General features: G+C 40.0%; 2 protein-coding genes and 1 pseudogene across 3 annotated transcripts; 2 read left to right on the top strand and 1 right to left on the bottom strand.

The window, feature by feature from the left end:
* LOC104710932 (UPF0481 protein At3g47200-like) lies at positions 10,855–12,640 on the top strand. Its single transcript, XM_019230432.1, has one exon. It carries the CDS (start codon positions 10,946–10,948, stop codon positions 12,575–12,577), a length of 1,632 nt encoding a protein of 543 aa, XP_019085977.1. The 5' UTR covers positions 10,855–10,945; the 3' UTR covers positions 12,578–12,640.
* Positions 18,092–19,303, bottom strand: LOC104715239 (annotated as a pseudogene).
* LOC104710931 (histone deacetylase 9) lies at positions 19,365–22,607 on the top strand. Of its 2 annotated transcripts, XM_010427583.2 has the most exons (14): positions 19,365–19,589; positions 20,131–20,243; positions 20,338–20,455; positions 20,536–20,610; positions 20,692–20,911; positions 21,004–21,067; positions 21,152–21,244; positions 21,337–21,445; positions 21,550–21,599; positions 21,701–21,791; positions 21,864–21,934; positions 22,027–22,125; positions 22,210–22,276; positions 22,370–22,607. In XM_010427583.2, exons 1-14 carry the CDS (start codon positions 19,553–19,555, stop codon positions 22,441–22,443), a joined length of 1,281 nt encoding a protein of 426 aa, XP_010425885.1. In that variant the 5' UTR covers positions 19,365–19,552; the 3' UTR covers positions 22,444–22,607. The 2 variants fall into 2 exon arrangements, with proteins under 2 accessions (XP_010425885.1, XP_010425886.1); XM_010427584.2 differs by lacking the exons at positions 19,365–19,589; positions 20,131–20,243; positions 20,338–20,455; ... (2 more) ...; positions 21,004–21,067; positions 21,152–21,244 and having other exon boundaries at positions 21,337–21,461.

Genomic DNA, 22,820 nt, shown 5'->3' with positions numbered 1-22,820 from the left:
GAGTTGTAGTCCGTGGCTGGAGCGGGTACGGAGTATTCCAGCCCATCTCTCTTGATATTTGGTCGCTTAGGGGTGGTTGGTTGTGCGACTAAGTATCAAGATGAGGTGGTGCTCGGGATGCGGGTTGTTGGCTCCGGTTGTTGTATTTTTGGTTTTTCTGATGTAATTTCGTTGAGATTGTAACGATTATGACATTTTTGAGATTAATAAGATGAGTATTTTTCTTTATGTTTGACTGTTGTTGTCATGGGAAAAGAGAAATAGCTCGGGTTTCTATTTTTGGAAAGTTTCCATAAATAGAAAAGTTCCACAAAAGGAAGGTTTCCATAAATAGAAAGTTACTAAAAAGGGAAAAGTTTTGTGGAAATGTTGAGGTAGATCTAGTCGGGAGATACTCGTTGGCATCAGTTTTTGTTTTTGCTCAAGGCCGTGCGGGCCCAACTCACGTGATACCGATAGCTCGATGGACTTTGTGGCCAGAGAGTGGGAGTGGTATGTTGCTCCGGATGACGATCCGAGAGCGCGCTTGAGGGTGACGACCCAAGAGCGGGATATGTGAGGCTCCCTGGATACCGTAGCTGTGAGCCGAGGCTCGGCAGTGAGCCGGTATGTCTCGAGGGTTGCGACCCGAGAGCGGGGGGAGTGGGCGCGTGAGACTCCCTGGATACCGTAGCTGTAGGCTGTGGCCTGGCAGTGAGCCGGTATGACTCGAAGGTTGCGACCTGAGAGCGGGGTGTGTGTGTGTGTGTGAGTGACTTCCTGGATGCCGTAGCTTAAGGCGGTTGGCCTGATAGCGAGCCGGCATGATTCGATGGTTGCGACCACGGACGGGGGAAGCACTGAGTTGTGAGCAAATAGTGTTTATGATGCGAGTATATTGGCTAGAGGGAGACCTCGAGGGTCAGTCGGAGGTGTGCGGGCTGTTGCGACAGTGGCACGGGAAACCTTGGCTGACGGTGTTTAGTCCGGTCTGGGGACGTGCGGGCCGTGCAGACGGTGGCACGGAGGTCCTTGGCAGATGGACGGTATTGCGGGATTCGGGGACGAATCCATATTGGTGGGGGAGAATTGTAACACCCGCAAACCAAATTTTGGTATTTTGGTAAGGGTGTCGATCGACACCTCCTAGTGAGGCATCGATCGACACCAATTGTGGTCGGTTTGGTCGGTTCAATTTTAATTGTCCGGTTTGCGTGGTTGGTTTAGGGAATCCCTAAATCGAGTTTTAAAGGAAGAAAACGACCTAGGGTCGTGTTGTTTTGTCTTATTCGCCGTTTTTGAGAGAAAACACAAAGAGAGAGTGTTCTTGAGCTATTGGGAAGAGATTGAGAGATTCCTTGCTGTTCTTGGGAGATCCAAGGCTGGGAAGGTGCTAGAAGCTTGCTAGGAGTGAGGGAATTCGTTCTTATTGGTCAGAATCTTCCTGCAAAGAGGTGAGTGCATGACCATGGCTTATCTAAGCTAAGATCTCTAGATTCTATGTGATTTGGTGCTTATGTGGTTGTTTCTTTGAGTTCTCTATGATATTTCGTTGCTGTCTGGGCTGGGTTTGGCTTCTGGGAGTGCAAGGAGCGGATTGGAGAAGCTTGGAGGCGAGATTCGGAGTTTCTGATCGAGGGAAATCGCTGCTCGGCATCGGTGTCGGTCGACACCAGTTGGGGTGTCGGTCGACACCAACGCGAGGACGGCTCGGGACTTTAGCGAGTGTCGAACGATGCCATGTGGAGGTGTCGGTCGACGCAAACTAGGGTTTTCGGGAGTGTCGGGCAGGGTGTCGGTCGACACCAGATAGTCAGTGTCGATCGACACCATCTGGTGTCGGTCGACACCCCTTGTTCAGTTACGATGGACGTTGCATGCTATGTATATTGCCTGGTTTGTTTTATTGATTGTTGTTTGTGGCATGTAGAGATCTTATTGCTTGTGTGTATAGCCCAGTAGATGGGAGGATTGCCTCACTGAGTGTTTATCAAATACTCATGCATCTCAATTTGTGTTTGTGGTGCAGGTAAAGGCAAAGTGTGATCGTGGAATCAAAGGCAATGAAGAGGAGGATGTTCTAGGGACTTGATTGTATGGTTATCTGGCATTGTTAGGTTGCTAGAATTGAGTCTTAGAGCATTGTTAGGATTGCTGGTTGTTTGATTTATACTGGTTGGGATTAATGCTGGATATTACTTATTTGGTTATTGGATATTGTTTTATTGGTTATTTATTGGTATGTGGTTCCGCTGTTGGATTGTGAATGTGGTTAGGTGGCTAGTGGGTATGGGACCACTAGTTGTAGTTATTAAATTATATTATTATTTATTATTTATTTATTAAAAAAAAAAAAAACGGGAAGGGTTGTTTCAATACGTAGAGGCACCGATACTTGAAAAGTGAAGTGACTCCATTTCTATTGTACAATGACTATTAGTTTAGTCAATAGAGTCAGTGGTCTTTTGTTATTAACTCTAAAGGTCAGAGGTCATTTAAACCGTTAATATTCATTTTAGTTGATGAGGTCTAATTAAATGACAAGTATTTGTATGGATAGGCATAAGTCAGTGGACTTTTGTTATTAAGTTTAAGGTCAATGGTCTTATTTACATCGTTAATATTTATCTTTGTTGATAAGATCTTATTAAGTGACTAGTACTAGGCTACTAGCTAGTATGGATAGGCATTATATAGCCAGTGGTCTTTTGTTATTAATTTGAAGTCTTAGTCAAACTGTTAATATTCATCGTAGTTGATGAGATCCAATTCCAATTAATTGTAGTAGACTTTGTGGTTCTTCATCCTGGCAAATGGTTATTTTTTTATTGTTCTTCTTTACGTCGAAAAGCGAGTTTGCTTGATACAATTTACGTTTGGTCTGTTTAAAAATGTTATTGTTTAGATATATACTTATATTACGTGGGTAAAATATTAGTATCAACACTTTTAAGTTTTAGATTGATTTTGAATTTGAAGCAAATTAACTGCAAAACGTATCAAGTTTCTAAGGGCAAGTCCAATAGTAATATATAACTTTGAGTGTCTTAAATTTTTTAACAATATGTTGTGTACTTTTTTTGAAATAAGAACTTATAGAATCTTAATTAAAATTATCCCCTCCAATGGTAGAATTTTAATTAGGATTCTTATTTTTATAAATATATTATTTTGAAAGTAAAAATAGTTGAAGTAGAATACAATTTGGACCCAGAAGTGGGAAACAAAACAAAAGCATTTTTTAACTAGTTAAAAATAACTCTTTCACCTTTCCTCCGTAATTTCATTGTCTGATCGATTGAGTATACCTTTCTTGTTATGTATTGGACTGATGCACATCTGAGATGGCACTACAAAAGTCCTGCAACAAGAAAGTGACAATTCAACACCATATACACTGATCTTACCAGCATTTCCTTTAAAACTCTAAAATTTTACTTAATTAATCATCTCATGAGTCATGACCAAGATAATTACCAATTCAAGAACTCTATCAGAAATCTCAGAAGTTTGACAATTTTTTGAGGAAATCAAAATATTACCTGTTAAGAAACATGGCTTATGTCAAAAAAAACTAGTTTGGTATAAAAGGTTTTCTTGCTTGTATTCATCGGAGGCTCAACGCCTTATATACATACTCATACAATTAAACCTAAGTACTTACATATATTGCACAACTAAACATAAACAATATGAATATTGCACATACACACTTATATCTCTCAATACCCCCCTTCCCCCCTTCAAGTTGGAGTATGAAGATCACAAATACCCAACTTGCCATGAAACTCATCAAACTCCTTTCGACCAAGTGCTTTGGTAAGGATATCAGCAAGCTGTTTTTTAGTACCAACATATTGAGGAGCAATAACACCACGGAGAATCTCATCACGAATAAAATGATAATCGGTCTCTATGTGCTTCGTACGTTCATGAAACACCGGATTCTTACTTATATGGATAGCCGACTGATTGTCACAAAGAAGTGGTATCGGATAAGAAAGAAACATAAGAAGCTCCCGTAACCAGAGAAGTTCGCACACTGTTTCCGCCATCGAACGATACTCAGCCTCAGCCGATGAACGGGAAACCACATCCTGTTTCCGTGTGCGCCAAGAAACCGGAGAACCACCAAGCTGAATAAACCAAGCCGTAAGCGATCGACGACTAAGTGAGCAACCAGCATGATCAGAGTCACACCAGGCCGTAATGCGGAGATCTGTACCAGCCCGTAAAAGAATGCCCTGTCCTGGATTGATCTTCAAATAACGAACCACACGAAGCTCGGCTTCCCAATGAAGCGCCTGTGGAGCATGCATAAACTGTGAGAACATATGAATAGCATAAGAAATATTTGGACGAGTCACGCTAAGATAAATAAGCCGTCCCACCAATCGACGATACATGAAAGGATCTGGAAGAACCGCCCCATCAGCGCGCGTAAGGTGATGATCTTGCTCAAGAGGATGAGATACTAGTCTGGCACCAAGCAAACCCGAGTCACAAATGATATCAAGTGTGTACTTCCGTTGACACAAGTACATGCCTTCAGAATTACGAGCCACTTCAATGCCTAAGAAGTATTACGAAATACCAAGATCTTTCATATGAAAACAGGAACTCAAATATGTCTTGAAACCAGCGATAATCTGTGGAGAACTGCCAGTGACAATAAGATCATCAACATACACAAGAACATGAATCCGTGTATCCGCATCCGCAAAAGTGAAAAGAGAGTAATCCTTCACACATTGTTTAAAACCGTAATCTTTCAAAGCCGTAGAAAGCTTGGCGAACCAACATCGAGGTGCTTGACGAAGACTATAAAGAGACTTATGTAGACGACACACCTTTGTCTTATCATCAGTTCANGCAATAACACCACGGAGAATCTCATCACGAATAAAATGATAATCGGTCTCTATGTGCTTCGTACGTTCATGAAACACCGGATTCTTACTTATATGGATAGCCGACTGATTGTCACAAAGAAGTGGTATCGGATAAGAAAGAAACATAAGAAGCTCCCGTAACCAGAGAAGTTCGCACACTGTTTCCGCCATCGAACGATACTCAGCCTCAGCCGATGAACGGGAAACCACATCCTGTTTCCGTGTGCGCCAAGAAACCGGAGAACCACCAAGCTGAATAAACCAAGCCGTAAGCGATCGACGACTAAGTGAGCAACCAGCATGATCAGAGTCACACCAGGCCGTAATGCGGAGATCTGTACCAGCCCGTAAAAGAATGCCCTGTCCTGGATTGATCTTCAAATAACGAACCACACGAAGCTCGGCTTCCCAATGAAGCGCCTGTGGAGCATGCATAAACTGTGAGAACATATGAATAGCATAAGAAATATTTGGACGAGTCACGCTAAGATAAATAAGCCGTCCCACCAATCGACGATACATGAAAGGATCTGGAAGAACCGCCCCATCAGCGCGCGTAAGGTGATGATCTTGCTCAAGAGGATGAGATACTAGTCTGGCACCAAGCAAACCCGAGTCACAAATGATATCAAGTGTGTACTTCCGTTGACACAAGTACATGCCTTCAGAATTACGAGCCACTTCAATGCCTAAGAAGTATTACGAAATACCAAGATCTTTCATATGAAAACAGGAACTCAAATATGTCTTGAAACCAGCGATAATCTGTGGAGAACTGCCAGTGACAATAAGATCATCAACATACACAAGAACATGAATCCGTGTATCCGCATCCGCAAAAGTGAAAAGAGAGTAATCCTTCACACATTGTTTAAAACCGTAATCTTTCAAAGCCGTAGAAAGCTTGGCGAACCAACATCGAGGTGCTTGACGAAGACTATAAAGAGACTTATGTAGACGACACACCTTTGTCTTATCATCAGTTCAAAACCCCGGAGGAAACCGAATATACACTTCTTCGTCTAAGTCCCCATGTAAGAATGCATTGTGTACATCCATTTGATGAACCTCCAAATCACGAGAAACAGCAACTTCAAGAAAAGTACGAACCGTAGTCATCTTGCACACATGTACAAAGGTCTCGTTGTAATCCAAACCTTCGGTTTGATTATTTCCAAGAACAACCAAATAAGCCTTATATCGTTCAAGTGTCCCGTCCGACCGATATTTCAAGGTAAATACGCATTTGCAACCTAAAGCTTTCTTCCCTGGAGGAAGAGTCTCAACAGTCCAAGTACCCTGATCCTCAAGAGCATCAACCTCCACACGGACCGCATTCCGCCAATTTTCATAAAGAAATGCTTCGGCATACGTCTTTGGAATAACACCGGCAGTTATGGCCGCAAGAAAGGCTCGATGGTGCTCTGAAAACTTCGAACAATCGACATAAGAATCAATGGGATACCAGCTTGAGTCCGTGATAGCACCATCAGACTCAACTTGTGCTGTGTTAATAACGTAATCATGAAGTTTCGTGGGAACAAAATTTTGTCTGCAACCCCTGCCCATAGGAATCACTTCGTCAACATGTTCTAACTCCGGAGCCTCGTTAGAAGACTCGGCCAGAGACGGAGAACATGGTACAGAAGATGGAGACAAAGTTGGACGCAAAGGAGACTCGACCAAAGTATCCGTAGTTGGCGGAACAGCCTCAGAATCTGGTGTAGGTGATGAGACCAAATCCGCACCCTGTTCAACTGGAACCACGACCGAAGGTAGTGTGTGAGAAGAACGAACTTCAGGAAGTAAAGAGAAAAACTCATCGCAGCAATCATTATCCTCGTCAGGTCTAGCAGTTAGAGAATTAGAAGGTACCAACAAAGGCGAATCCGTACTCGTAGAAGGCAGGAGAGCATATGGAATCCCTGTTTCCATGAAAATGATGTCGTGTAAAACAGAGATCACACCACTATCAAGATTATAAACCTTCCAACCCTTTTTCCCAAACGGATAACCGAGAAAAATCGACTTATTACTCCGAGAAGCAAACTTATCACCATCACGGCGTTGATCATGAACGTAACATAAGCAACCAAACACCCGAAGGTGATTCATCAGTGGTGGTCGATCATATAGCATCTCGAAGGGAGTCTTCCCATTAAGAATAGCAGTCGGTGTACGGTTAATCAAATAACCCGCAGTCAGTGCAAAAAATTCCAAAACTCGATAGGGAGAGAAGCTTGGAAACGTAAAGCCCGCGCAACGTTTAGTATATGGCGATGCTTGCGCTCTACGCGACCATTCTATTGGGGTGTCTCAACACACGAAGTCTCATGAATGATTCCTTTTTCACGGAAGAAACCACCAAGAGAAAGAAATTTGGATCCATTATCACTCTGGATTGTCTTAATCTTCTTATAAAATTGTCGCTCAACAAGAGAGACAAAATCACGTAGTGTAGAGGTTGTATGTGATTTCGATGGTAGCAAATAAAGCCATACGGCCCGTGAATAATCGTCAACTATGGTGAGAAAGAATCTTGACCCACAAATAGCCGTAGTCCGGTAAGGACCCCAAAGATCACAGTGAACTAATTCAAAAACCGCTGATGTCTTATTAATACTCAAAGGGAAAGAATCACGTGTTTGCTTAGAGTGTATACAAACGTCACAAGACTTTGAATCAAAGCCACAACTACTATTATTCTTATTAGATAACTTCAACATCTCCATTGCTTTAGATGAGGGATGTCCCAAACGTCGATGCCACCGATCATCAGATTGCTGGTCCAAGATCTGTGTCATTGCCGCTACCTCCACTCCTCTAAAGAAATAGAGTCCATTCACTAGCTCACCGGCTCCAATCAGCATCTGTGTGATGCGGTCCAGAACAACACAAAGTCTATCAGAGATCTGAAAGATACATCCCCTATCTCTAGTGAGTTTAGAAACAGAAATAAGATGGCACTGAAGACTATCCACAAAAAACACATTCGACAATCTCAGCTTTGAACCCAAACACACAGTTCCCTTCTTCGTTGCCACATTAAACCGGCCGTCCGGTAACTTGATATACACCGAGTGCATATCACAAATGTCAACAAGGAACTCAATGCTTCCCGTCATGTGATTAGAAGCCCCTGTCTCAATAACCCATGATTCGAGAAAATACTTACCCGAGAGTCGCTCACGTGTGTCTGGCTTTCGTTCGTTAAGCATCTTCTTCAAAGACTCCCATTCTTGATCACTCAAGCCAATGATATCCGAACGATCAGCCTCGGTGATAACTGAATTAGCAACTGCGGTTGGTTGAGCAAGTACCACCTGATTGGCATGAGCTGGTTCGATGCCCTTAGAAGGCATAGACAAAGCTCCACGTCGGTCAGCATGAGAGCCACTCGAGTTTCTCGATTGCGTAGTTGGGAGTTTCGAGCCAGTCGACCATGGACGATCACCCCACCACCAAGGGTAACCAATCTTGCGAAAGCAATTTGCAGCAAGATGTCCGGTTCGTCCACAGCTAGTGCAAACCGCAGCTGGATCACAAAGCACACTCTGTTGACGAGAACGAACCAAAGTTTGCACTGCAAAACTCGCCCCTTCGTTGCGTTCTTCCAGCAACCGGCTCCCTCTCTTAGATTCCTCGTCTTGTGTCACAACCTGATATGCTTCATCAAGAGAAGGCAATGGATCACGAGACAAGAGAGAAGATTTCACTGCACCAAACAAGGTTTCATCTAAACCCATAAGAAACTGGTGAAGCTTGTCCTCCTCACGCTCCTTTGCAATCTCTTCCACGGTCTTAGCTCTCTGAAAATCCGCAAGACTCGTCCACAGTTTGGTAAGCTTCCCATAGTATGCTTCCACCGCAGTACCTTTTGTTGGCAATTGGCAAGTTCTGTTTTGAGTCGCTGAACCCTTTGCCAATTCTTCACTGAGAAACGCTTTTGTATATGCGTCCACAGATCACAAGCGATTTCATGGTGAGACAGTGAACTGCTCAAATCTGGCGCCACCGTAAGCTTGATCCACGAAACCACCATGGCGTTATTCGCCCACCAGTCCTCAAGATCATCCGAGTCATCACTAGGTTTGAGAATCGATCCATCCGCAAACCCAAACTTCTTCCTGGCGCGAAGAGCAAGACGCAAATTCAACGCCCATTCATCATAGTTGCTTCCTCGCAACTGTGTCTGCGAGATGATAGATCCGGGGTTATCCCCAGTTGAGAGATCATAAAGATCAATTCTCCGACGCATAGACTCAGGGCGAGTAGACGTCATGGTAGAGGTAGGTTTAGTCGCAGATGCTTCTGTCATAGTAAAGAGAGTAGAGAGAGTATGTCGATTAGAATAGATCGAGATACTTAGGTCAAAGAAAGATAGAAAAACAGATCAAAGATGTAAAAGAGCCAGAGATCGTAAAACCTAAAATTTTAGGTATAGCTCTGATACCATATCAAGAAAACTAGTTTGGTATAAAAGGTTTTCTTGCTTGTATTCATCGGAGGCTCAACGCCTTATATACATACTCATACAATTAAACCTAAATACTTACATATATTGCACAACTAGACATAAACAATATGAATATTACACATACACACTTATATCTCTCAATAACTTAGAGAGACTACAACCAATGTTCTTCTCAGGCGTTCTCTCTGATGCTTCTTCTGCCTGAGATTCAGTAAAGGGAGTGGTACCTAAGATTTTGCATATCGACTTCAAATTGTTTGATAGATTTTGAAGTAGGATGCTAAGCGGTGGCGTTTCTTTGTCCAGGTTTTCACCTACCATAGAGAGAAAGACCATAAATTGAGCAAAAAGTTTCATTATATTACTTTCATAGATTAATGTCACACGACTCACAACCTACCTTCATTTACCACCAGAGGGAGATCTCCTTCAGTGACTGAACTTTTGTCATCTCTCTCTACTATTTGTGCTGCCATACGAAAAAATAAATAAGTTAACCTTTGCGCTTCAACACCTCTTTCAGTATAATCTTCTCAACTGGATTTACAACAATGTAGACAACTCATCATCCTAATTTCCCCATTAGATCAGTCAAGAAAATCCAAACAGACGTTAATAACAAGAGGCAGCCAAATCAATTCTTCAAAGCACATCCGCTATGCAAATCATAATATTCATAATCCAAAATAGCCGCAGTTACATATAAAGAACATAGATTTATAAATACAAATCGATCAAAGACTTAGAATCATCCATATCAAAGATCATACATTTGCTTGCGCTAATGAGAAAGAATCCATCTGGAGTCATCGGACTATAAGCCACATCGACGACGGGACGAGAATGCCCGTCGCACACTAACGGAGCACCCATCTTCTCTTTGTATCTTGTATATTTCCTCTGATGGTAGTTAAATAACTGCCAATTGAGAATCGATTCAATCTCCTCCTCCGATTCCAATCTCCTACGATTCCAACCAATCCCATTTCATCCGATTGAGAGATTCGCGAGAAAGAGAGAGAGAGGGAGAGGAAGAAAAAGAACACAATCGGGCCAAAAAAATTGCTCTGGATTAAACGGAGCCAACGACACGTCACAGTCTCTTATGTGAAATTGAGGTTACTATATAAGAGGAGCTCTTCAATTTTTCTCAATTTTCNTTTTTTTTTTTTTTTTTTTTTTTTAATCTCTTTTCGCTTAAAACCTCCGTTGGGGAAGGTCTAAGCTTTTAGACAATTAAAAACTCTTCAAATTTTTCCTGTCAACATTTTTTCAAACGTCTTTGAAGTGAAATATTAAACTAAGCTAGAAAACATTAAGAATATTACGTTCTATATATTATACATAGTCGATATGTCTTTTATGCTATGTATATCACGTGATATTTCCATGTAATTGATGTAATAATAATGACAGCGTATCAAATGCTTTATTTTAAAATGAAAATTTTAATTTTAATTAGTTATTTGGAAATTCACGGTTTTCCCTATGAAAGCAACGTTGTGTTTACTCTCCTTCCTCCTCCCACACTTGCTCATTCGGTCCTCTTCCTTGATTATTCCAACAAAAGATATCGTCACAAATTCAGAATCATATAATGAATCCTCATGAAGAAGCAAAGGGAGGAAAGAAAGATGACGAAGATGCTGGTATAGATGTAGTTGTAGTAGAACTTTCAGGAGGATCGGACCCGAAGCTTCTGAAGAAATCAGCTGGAAGAGAAAAGTGTTGCATCTTTAAAATCCCTGAAAGACTCGAAGAAAACAACAAGAAGGCTTATGAACCGAGGGTTGTCTCATTTGGCCCATACCATCATGGAAAATCGCATCTCAAAATGATTGAAGAGCACAAACATCGTTTCCTCGGTTTTTTCATGGCTGAAGCTAAGAAAAAGGGTGTGGATTCAAAAGATCTTATCGAAGCAGTTTCAAAGTTGGAGGGAGATATTAGAGAATCGTATTCCGAGAACCTTTATAACGATGATGATCTGTTAGGTCGGAAGAACTTGATTGAAATGATGGTTCTTGACGGTTGCTTCATTCTAATGTTGTTCCTAGCGGTAGCCGGAAAAGTTAGGTACTATGAGATTGAGAATGATCCTATTTTTGTAATGCCATGGATTTTACCGGCTGTAAGGAGTGACCTACTACTTTTGGAGAATCAGGTTCCTTACTTTCTTCTTCAAACTATATTCGAAAGATCAAAGATAGAATCCTCGAGTGGGCTAAATACGTTTACATATCATTTTTTCAACTACTCGTTCCAAAAGCCAAAAGAGTTTTGGTTAAAACACCAAAAACTTGAGGCAAATCATCTTCTTGATTTGATTCGAAAGATTTTTATGCCTGATATTACTAAAGAAGAAAAACAGGGAAAACATTTTCTTGATCTGATTCGGAAGTTTTGTATTCTTGGAGAAGAAAAAAAAGAATTGGATGCCATGCTCAAAAAAGGGAAACAAGAATTGCAGTCCGTGCTCGAAAAAGGAAAACAAGAGATGGATTCCATACTCAAAAAAGGAAAAGAAGAAATGGATTCCATGCTCAAAAAAGCAAACCAAGAATCCATGCTCGAAAAAGAAAAACAAGAGTTGGATTCCATGCTCGAAGAAGGAAAACAAATATCAGATTCGCTAGAAGAAGAAGATCCTCCAGGCCGTCCTCATCTGAAAATGATTCTTTCAGCAAGAAAACTTCAGTTGAAGGGGATGATAAAGTTCAAACCGAGGAACAATGCTGAAACACTATTGGACATAAGGCTTAAGGGAAAATACCTCGAGATACCAGTGTTGATCTTGGATGATTTTCTCATTTCCGTCTTCCTTAATTGTGTTTCCTTCGAGCAGTTTTATGTTTATTGTAAGAAGCACATAACGAGCTATGTAGCTTTCATGGGATGTCTTCTCAAAAGCGAGGCTGATGCTATGTTTCTAAGCGAAGTAGGGATTCTTGAGAACTATTTCGGGTCAGGGGATGAAGTCTCTCGATTCTTTAAGGTTGTCGGTAAAGATGTTAACTTTGACATCGGTGAAAGTTACTTAGCTGATGTTTTCGAAGGAGTTAATAAGTATACTTCACGAGGATGGCATGTTCAATGGGCAGGATTCAAGCATACCCATTTTGATAGTCCTTGGACTGCTCTTTCATCTTGCGCTGCTTTGACGCTTGTCCTTCTCACGATAATTCAAGCTTTCTTTGCAACGTATGGCTATTTTCATCCTCCCAAGTGAATGATGAGGTCTAAACTACCGGTAGAGACCCCATGAACAAAACTATTGCTTGGAATAGTTGTTATGTTTTTATTATTCATGTCATTACTGGTAGTTTTAGTTTGCATCCTCTTTGATCTTTTTGATTCTGCTATTTGATATTTACTCTGATAATATTATGTAAAAATATAATAAGTCTCGTTCTACAACATAAAAAAAAAAACAAATAAGATTATGAAATGCTATATACAATTTACGTGGGGCACTGATACTCGCACATATTTATTCGTATCTACGTGGGGCATTAATTGTTGCTTATTCGCATCGTCCTCAAAATAAATTTATTTGCAACTTTACAAAGTTGAAGAAAAGCTATCATAATATATTTGTGGATAAAGACTTAGTATTGGTATTGGATATTACTTATTTTTGTTTAACACCTTCTCACACTCGCATGATTACATGACTCGTGGATCCTTTATACGCCAATTTTTAAGACTAAATATGGATGGCTAGCTCGGAATATAGTAAGACTAACACAATTCAAATGCAAATCAAGATGTAAATTAAAAGTAACTTTTAGAGACCTTCTTGGTACCTTCTCTCGGCAGAAGTTTTAAATCTCGGAGGTGGATGGTAAGGAGAGGGTTGTCGTCCCTCGGGAGGTGTTTGTCGTGGCCAAGCCTCTCTAGAAGGATTTGGTGATTGGAAAATTTCTCCACGTCAAAGCTACTCATGTCGAAAGAATTCATATGATTGTGAACAAGATCTGGAGGTTAGGGAACCAAACGTTTTTGATTGATGTGTTTGCGGTGAATGAGTCCACCGTTAAATTTCGCATCCAGAATTAGGGTATGAGGCAAAGAGTTCTAAATCGTGGAATGTGGAATATTACAGATCTACTGATGATAGTGTCAAAGTGGACTCTCTTTGCTGAAGAAGCTCAACCAGCCATGAAGTCCATACCATTATGTGTTACGTTAAAAAATGTTCCTCCCACAATGTTTACGGACAAGAGTTTGGAATTTTTGGTAAGTGCAGTAGGGAAGCCTATTTGGTTGCACCCTAAAACAGAAGCGTGTGTTAGAAACGATATTGATATTATAAAGTATATCATCAAAAACGAATCAAATAATAAAATGGGTTAAAAAGAAACTTCTCTAGTTGTCACAAAAGTAACTTGTATCCCAAAAGCGATGAAAGTATGAAAGATATAAGAAAGAGTAGAGATGGATGACTTCCAAGGTGAATGATGATGGCTTCCAAGAGGAACTGAGAGAGGACGAGCTTCAACGGCTGTGGAGGAGTCTCTGGTCGTCTCTAGGGCAGCTGTTGGAGGCGTGGATGAAGAACTAAGAGGCACAAAAGAAGCACACCTGAAACCTAGGTTTTGAAGAGTATTTATAGGGTTTTGACTTGGATTATGGTTTGTAAGGGTAAAAGCGTATTTTCTTCTTGAATGCAGAACAAGGGGCGGCGAAAGAGGACTCTGGACCGTGGTGAAGGCTTGGACTGGGCCGCCGTGATGGTTTCTGGTCAGGTCTTCAATAAAATTCCAGTGGCTAGATGCTTCTCTTTACGTCGGTTTATAACACCTGTCGATAAATCGGCATATCTTCCTGATGGCTGAATGGATTGACTTGATTCCACTTCGAGGAGAAAGATGACTCTTCCAAATTTCCATAGACACCAATCATAATATAATAAGAGTTCTGGAAGTTATTCAAAAGTGGCTTGTACAGTAAAGCTCTGAATTTGTCCTGAAACATGTTTTGCTTGTCTTTTGGTCCAATTTTCTATAAAATCTGTAAAACATTGTTAAAACCTGAAATACTTGATAATAGACCTTTTATACCTGAAATCTTAACAAATTTTTTTTAAATGCATACTAAAAATATAGCTAATATGAGTAAAATAATGATGTTATCAGTGTTCTTTGTTGATGGCTTACATTGTCATCTTATATCGGTTTCTCAGTTAATTCAATATCGGAGTTGCATTTTCTAGATATCTGATAGACTTTGCATTACTCAGGACCGCATCACTCGGATGGTGATTGGCGCAGGTGAACAGCAGAATGGTCTGTATTTTTTTAGAGGGATGGCAGCTGCGACATTGACATAAACTTTGGAGAGGAAACCTAAGGAAGTGTGGCATTGTCGTTGAGGACATCCTTCTTCTACAGATATGGAGATGTTGTCTTAATTGAATTCTAGTAGTAGTAGTTTTGATTCCAAGGCTTGTGATGTTTGTATTTGGGCAAAGTAAACACATGATTATTTCCCTTTGAGCATTAATAAAAATTCTGAAGTTTTTTTGTTAGTTCATTGTGATTTATGGGGTCCTTATCATACAAAGGAGATTTGTGGATCATAGTTTTTCTTAACAAGTCTGAACGACTACTCTCATGCTATATGGATTTATTTGCTGCCAAATAAGTCTCAAACTGCTTCTGCTCTACGTGATTTCATCTCTTTGGTTGAAAGACAATTTGAACGAAAGGTTAAGATTATTAGAAGTGACAATGGATCTGAATTTCTAAGCCTTAGTGGTTTTTTAGAGAGAAGGGGATTATTCATGAAACTTCTTACTTTGGAACTCCCCAACAGAACGGACGAGTGGAGCATAAACATCGCCACATCCATAATGTAGCTCGAGCCTTGCATTTTCAAGCTCAGATTTCTGTTGAGTTTTGGAGTTCTTGCGTTCTTAAAGCTGGTTATTTAATTAATAGAACACCAACGACAGTGATTCATGGAAAGACTCCTATCGAGAGGCTTTATGCGCAATCACCACCTATGAATCATCTCAAAATTTTTGGTTGTATATGTTATGTTCATAATCATAGACATGGAGGTGATAAATTTGCCTCTCAAATTAATCGATCCATTTTTCTTGGTTACCTTTTCGGGAAGAAGGGTTGGAAGGTTTATAATCTTGATACCAGTGTTCTTTCAATATCTCGGGATGTTTTTTTTTATTGAGACATGGTTTTCGTTTTCTCATGCTAGCTTGGATTCTCCTTTTTCTTCACCGTATAAAGCTACATTGACTCCTATCATTGATGATGATGATTTTCTTAACTTGAAATTTGTTCCGCCTAGTAGTTTGGAACCACCTGCTATGACTCCTCTTCCTAGTGAATCTCTGGTTTCACCTACGGAACCAATCACTCCTTCTACAATGACTCCTCATGTAGAGTCTCGGACATTGTCACCGGAGAGTATGTCTCCAACCTCTTCTACATCTTTGGAGCCGGAACCTATTGATTTTTCGGCTGAGTCTTCTATTGTATTAGAGTCTTCTACTAATGATTCTGACGAATCTATGGAGAAAGGATGTCGCCAAAAATTTCAGTGTACACATCTTCACGGATATGTGAAAAATACGACTCATGAGGCCTCCGATAATGATTTTGTTGACTCTTGTTGGTATCCTATCGATTCATATGTTGACTGTCCACAATTTTTAGATCAGCATCGAGCTTTTCTAGATGCAATCACGTGTGATTCCTAAAAGCTGTTCGTGGTGTGATTCCTAAAACATATGCCAAGGCTATGGAAGATGAGAACTGGCGAAAAGCTGTTCGTGGTGAAATAACGGCTCTCAAGATCAAGGAACTTGGACGACTGAGAAATTACCTTCGGGTAAGAAAGCTCTTGGCTGTATATGGGTATCTACTTTGAAATACAAACCCAATGGCACTCTTGAGTGTTACAAGGCTAGGTTAGTTGTTTTTGGTAACAACCAAATTGAGGATCTTGATTGCACGAAAATGTTTGCACCAGTTTGTAAGATGACGATTGTGTGTTTTTTTTTTGAAATTTGTGGTGGCTCGCAATTGGGAAATACACCAAATGTATGTCCACAATGCTTTCTTACATGATGACCTCGAAGAAGAAGTATTCATCTGTTTTCCTCCAGGTTTTTTTACCAATGATAAATCACAGGTTTTCCGCCTACAAAAATCTATTTACGGGCTTAAAAAAGCCACCCGTTGTTTGTTTTCCAAGCTCTCCAAAGCTCTTAAAGAGTATGGTTTTAACAAAGTTTCAAAGACTAATCCTTATTCACTTATGCTGATGTCGAGAGACGTATAATTGTCTTTGTCTACATTGATGATCTTATGGTTACAAGGAACTCCAATAAGGTCATTACTCATTCTAAGGAGTTTTTGAGCTCTTTTATCTCTAAGTTTTTTTTGGACATTGAAGTTGCATGGAATTCTACTGTATCTTTCTCAGCGAAAGTATACACTTGCAATAATTTTAGATACGAGTTTTCTTGGGGCACAACCAGTTTCTCATCCAATTGAACATATTCATCAGTTGGCTTAGGCTAAAGGTGAGGCGCTACCTAATCCTTTTCGTTATCGTTTATTGGTTGGTCGCCTTATCTATCTCGGTGTTACTAGACCACAACTCTCGTATGCTATTCATATATTATCTAGGTCATTACTGCCCGTCATGTTGTTTGTTATCTCAAGAGTAACCCCAATCAAGGTATTCTTCTTCAATTTGGTTTAGAACTTTGACTAACGGCTTGGTGTGACTCTGACTATTTGGATTGCCTTGGAGATTCTTTTGTTTCTTGGAAAACACGGAAGCAAGATGTGGTTTCTCCCTCTTCGGCTGAGGCTGAGTATCGCACCATAGCCGAGACAGTTTGTGAGATTTTATGGTTGCGAAAAGTGATCACTTCAATGGGTGTTGATTGTTCAGCTCTTGTGCCACTTCATTGCGATAATCAGTCTACTATTCATCTGAGTAAGAACCCAATGTTCCATGAGAGAACCAAACATATTAGGAGGCTGTCCGTCATGTTGTTTGTTATCTCAAGAGTAACCCGGTCAAGGTATTCTTCTTCAATTTGGTTCTGAACTTTGACTAACAGCTTGGTGTGACTCTGACTATTTGGGTTGCCCTTTGACACATTGCTCTTTGACTGCTCGGTTTATTCAACTTGGAGATTCTTCGGTTTCTTGGAGATATCCAGATGGTAGACAAGAGTTTATCACTCAAATTAATAGAGTTTTGCGTACAAGAGTGATTATGGTCACAGAGACGACGTAAGTGAGGAATGTTACAACTACAATGATGTTAAGCAACTGGGAACGTCTTATGAGAAGTAAGATAGTGGAAGCCTCCGTGATGACGGAAAATCGGTATTTTCATACCCTAGCTAAGGGGGTATGTTGAATTCCTACCCCAACTTTGACATTGAGCAAATCCATACATTATGTTCAATAATATTCAAATTCAAGACACCAACTTGTAAAACTGTGTTGAATCATACACAAGCCGTTAATGGCTGCTTACGTGGAAGCCACGTAAGAAACGACGTCGTTTTGAGAAACAAAATTAAGGGCTTATTTTGGCTAAAACTACGTCGTTTCAATCTTATTCTTCCTCTTTTCTTTCTGCGATGACGGTGATCGAAACTTACTCTGATTCGTCGGAGAAGAGAAAGTGGCTCTGCAATTGCTTCATGGAACTCATCAATGTCTATAACTCTAAAGCCACCGCCATTTCTACGTTATCTCATTTCTGCGGTGTTTTCTTGGGTTTCACCATCGACCCTAACACCGATTGCAACTTGTAACTTACTACTAAACCTTTCCTCTTTGTAAACAAGAAACGAAGAATGTATCCTCGATTTCGCGCTTTGGTTAGGATTCAATCGATCAGAAAGTCCTCCTCCGTAGTATCTAGGGCTTCCAACATCCGTACTCTCTTCTGCAACCGCCGTGTAGTAGTAATACTGTCCCTGAACAGATCTCTTGTAGCCACTGGTATCATTAGAGACCTCAGCTATCTGTTTCGGTGCGCTCTGTGACTGGACTTTAGCTTTATAAAACTCTGTGTTAGCCATGTAATTCGGATGATAACCCGAGCAGTAATAGTTATTACATCCCCAAGAATACTCGCTTCTTGATGTCGGCGTAAACGGAGTTCTTCGTCTTGATCCACTAGACCCAACTTGTGGACTATTCTCTGTACTCCTTGGACCCAACAAAGATTGTTGTCTTTTCCTTGGAGACTCGTTGTTTCACTCTGAACGTAGCGGTTTGGGGTGAAAATGAGGCTTCCAAGTATCCACTTCTAGGATCTTGTCTTCGTCTTGGACTTCCTCGGCTTGCCAATCTAACCGCTTAGAGCCACTACGGTGGTCCATAGAGCTGACTTCAGCGTTTGAAACGCAGCGAGTGTGGAGAGAATGCGGAGAAGAAGAGGAAGATGGGAATAATAGAGCGGTCGAGGAGTGGAAAGAAACAGAGGAAGAAGAAGATTGAAACGACGTCGTTTTAGCCAAAGTAAGCCCTTTATTTTGTTTCTCAAAACGACATCGTTTTTTACGTGGCTTCCACGTAAGCAGCCGTTAACGACTTGTGTATGATTCAACACAGTTTTACAAGTTGGTGTCTTGAATTTGAATATTATTGAACATAATGTATGGATTTGTTTAGTGTCAAAGTTGGGGTAGGAATTCAACATACCCCTTAGTTAGGGTATGAAAATACCGATTTTCCCCGTGATGACAAAGTAGCCTACGATTATAGAGACAAGCTAGGTAATTTTTCAGTGAAAGGAGATTTAAGGTTAAAGAACTTGTAACTTACGATTTGGTTTGGTTTTTATGCTGTTTAATTCGATTCGGTTCAAATGATGGAAGGCTATCGGTCTGGTTTTATTGAGTCAAAAACAGCTTTTTTTATATCAATACACTTGGAATGACGTCATCTGCCATGTCATCATAACACTAAACGACATCGTCTCGCTTTGGACTATCTCTTCTCTCTCTTCTTCTATTCGCTTCGTTGCTCCTCTCTTGTCTTCTCTTCTCTGTTCTGCCGGAAACTCGTGAAATCTCTGCGACTTTAGTAATGGAGAATTCGTCTCATCTCTACTGAAGCCAACGCCGCCCTCGAAATTTCTCTGTCTAATACTCCTCTCAAATTGATATCGCACGATCTCTGTGACTTGTCTTCTTTAAGAGATGCGCTCCAAGGACAAAATCTCCTACTTTTATGATGGTATATTCATCTCTCTCCCTTTTCTTTTATTTTCTTTAAGAGAAAAAAATCTCCAAAAATTCTTTATTCTTTAGTTTCACTTTGTAATTCTTGAGCAATTTCATCCACTTGAACCGCGCTACTCTTGTTGTCTTTGTTGCTCAATAGATGCATCGAAAGGTTGAATCTTTCACATCTAAACTCTAGAATAAGTAAAGGGTTACGATTAGTTTGGATATACTCCAGCTCGATTTAGTTTTTGAGTAGGGTTTTTGATGAAAAGAACAAAGGGTTTTAGGTGAAGTTTCTGTTTTTATTCGGTTCCTTGGCTCTTGTTTTAGCTTAAGCCAGAATCCAGCCTTCTAGTTATGAAGATGATTCTAGTGCTTGTGAATGTTTTGGCCAAGTGTCTTGTTCTTTCTTTGCTGAAAATATGAAACCCTAGAACTTTTTGCTTATGGGAGATTTTGTGGCAGATTACATGGGTTAGTGAATCTCAAACTTTTTGGTTTACATGGGTTACATGGTTTAGATGCTGATGATTTTTTTTAATGTGGTTCAGGGGACGTGGGGAGCGTCTATTTTGGTCCAAATCACCCAATGAAACCTCACAGGCTTTGCATGACTCATCATCTTATCCTTGCATATGGCCTCCATAGCAAGATGGAAGTTTATGTTAGTGTCTCTTGCTTATCTTTCATGTTTCTTGTTCTTCTTACATTCATCTCTACTAAAGTTTAAAGTCTTTATGTGTTCTCTATCGTTTCAGCGTCCACACAAGGCATATCCTATTGAGATGGCTCAGTTTCATTCTCCCGACTATGTGGAGTTCCTGCAACGAATTAATCCAGAAAATCAGAACTTGTTTCCCAATGAAATGGCTAGATGTAAGTTTTGTGTCTTCATTAATTGTTTTCTTATTTTGCAATTCTATCATATTTAGCTGAAATTAGTTACTTTGATGCAGATAATTTGGGAGAGGATTGTCCTGTCTTTGAGGATTTGTTTGAATTTTGTCAAATTTACGCAGGAGGAACAATAGGTAAATATACTTGCAGTATATGTTGGTATTCATGTTTGGTTGTCACTTCAGAGCATTGTTGACTGAAAATTTTGTCTGTAGATGCTGCACGCAGATTAAACAACAAACTCTGTGACATTGCTATAAATTGGGCGGGCGGGTTGCACCATGCCAAAAAATGTGATGCATCAGGGTTTTGTTACATCAACGATCTCGTACTAGGAATTCTTGAGTTGCTGAAACACCATCCCCGTGTGCTATACATAGATATAGATGTTCATCACGGTGATGGAGTTGAAGAAGCTTTTTACTTCACTGACAGGTTGGTACACTTTGATTAGTCTTAGAGTCAGTTAGTCTTAAGTTGTTACGATAGAAACTGATTACCAATATCTTTGAATCTTGTTATGACAGAGTGATGACTGTCAGCTTTCATAAGTTTGGGGATAAGTTCTTTCCTGGGACCGGCGATGTTAAGGTAATATTCGTGTACCGATTCTGTGAGGACTGTTTCTATGTGTTTGGATGAATTGTCACTGTGACATACTTTTTCTTTAAAAAGGAAATAGGAGAAAGAGAAGGGAAATTTTACGCCATCAATGTGCCACTGAAGGATGGTATTGATGACAGTAGTTTCAACCGTCTCTTCAGGACAGTAAGTTCTTGAACCAAACCACTCAAATTTCAATTCTTTTCAAACGTTGCTCGTGTTTTGATCTCGATCGGTAAACCTTTTCCTTCTTTTAGATAATTTCCAAGGTTGTTGAGATATATCAACCGGGTGCAATTGTGCTTCAATGCGGGGCAGATTCACTAGCCAGGGATCGACTAGGGTGCTTTAATCTCTCTATTGATGGTGCTTTTTTCTTCTTGTAATCAAAATCTCTTTCTCTCTTTCAAATCTCTCTTTTGCTAGTTTCTATGGGACTTGTTATTCTGAAATGGCTTCCCCTTGTGCAGGGCATGCTGAATGTGTTAAATTCGTGAAGAAGTTCAATCTTCCCTTACTGGTTATCTATCTTTCTTGACATCTATCTAGTACGGCCTTTTTGTAGTCTTAGTTAAGTTTCCTTGACGATGAAGACAGTTTCTTTTCTGATTGTTTAATTAGGTTACAGGAGGTGGAGGATACACAAAGGAGAATGTAGCTCGGTGTTGGACTGTTGAGACTGGCATTCTTTTGGACACAGAACTTCCTAATGGTTAGTAATGTTTGTTAGAGAGTGATTCATGTTTTGGGAATTTGAGAGCTCACAGGTTAATTGTTTCTGCAGAGATCCCTGAAAACGACTACATCAAGTATTTTGCGCCGGATTTTTCTTTGAAGATACCTGGTGGTCACATTGTAAGGAGAGTTCTTGTGTAAACACTTACAGTTCCTCGTTGCTTTATAATAAATCTAAAGAGTGATTCATTTGTGTTTTGAAATTGTAACAGGAGAATCTAAATACCAAATCGTACATCAGTTCGATCAAAGTGCAGATTTTGGAGAATTTGCGTTTCATTCAACATGCTCCTAGCGTGCAGATGCAAGAGGTAAAACTCGGATCATCATCACACTATTGATGTTTAATCAATGTGTTATCTAACACTAATCAGTTTTTGACTTGACTTTTTTAGGTACCACCTGATTTCTACATACCAGACTTTGATGAAGACGAACAAAACCCGGATGTACGCGTGGATCGTAAGTATTGAAAAACTACCTTGAAATCTACCTTATTCCCCTTGTTTTTTCAGCGACAAATTTTATATATTGAAAACGGTTTGATTGTTTCAGAGCGCTCGCGGGATAAGCAGATCCAAAGAGACGATGAGTATTTCGATGGCGACAACGATCACGATGCTTCGTAACATGGATTTCTAAGAACAGAAGACAATCCAAAGTTTGTTTTTTTTTTTTTTGTTTAGTTATGATAATTGTAATGCTATCAAACGACTATATGACTACCAAAAAACAATTGATGATTGATTCCATCTTTTTTGTCTTGTGTATATGATGAAGCTTTCTTTTTCTAGCTTGCTCATTTTTTGTCACTGTTATCGTTTACATTAGCTTATATTATAAGCTTGAAATATTCATATACTATAGTTTTTTTTTCATTTTTTGGCCATGTTTTGTATAGTTCAATTGGGCATACCAAAATAAAAAATACAGAGTATTATGGAATTACTAATGACATTTTCTCAATGGTATTGTTACTGTTTACTAAAAACAATTTGTTGCAGAT

The sequence above is a fragment of the Camelina sativa genome, chromosome 9, assembly GCF_000633955.1.
Source record: "Camelina sativa cultivar DH55 chromosome 9, Cs, whole genome shotgun sequence".
Classification (NCBI taxonomy): Eukaryota; Viridiplantae; Streptophyta; class Magnoliopsida; order Brassicales; family Brassicaceae; genus Camelina; species Camelina sativa.
The sequence above is the reverse complement of the archived record's forward strand: the minus strand, read 5'-3'. Positions and strand labels throughout refer to the sequence as shown.

What these genes read in the sequence shown, in the direction of transcription:
- LOC104710931 (XM_010427583.2), top strand. Translation starts at nt 19,553, where the DNA reads ATGCGCTCCAAGGACAAAATCTCCTACTTTTATGATG. An exon ending in ATAGCAAGATGGAAGTTTAT is followed by an intron (nt 20,244 to 20,337) that starts GTTAGTGTCTCT and finishes CTATCGTTTCAG; the next exon opens with CGTCCACACAAGGCATATCC. An exon ending in CTTTAATCTCTCTATTGATG is followed by an intron (nt 21,446 to 21,549) that starts GTGCTTTTTTCT and finishes CCCCTTGTGCAG; the next exon opens with GGCATGCTGAATGTGTTAAA.
- LOC104710932 (XM_019230432.1), top strand. Translation starts at nt 10,946, where the DNA reads ATGAATCCTCATGAAGAAGCAAAGGGAGGAAAGAAAGATGACGAAGAT.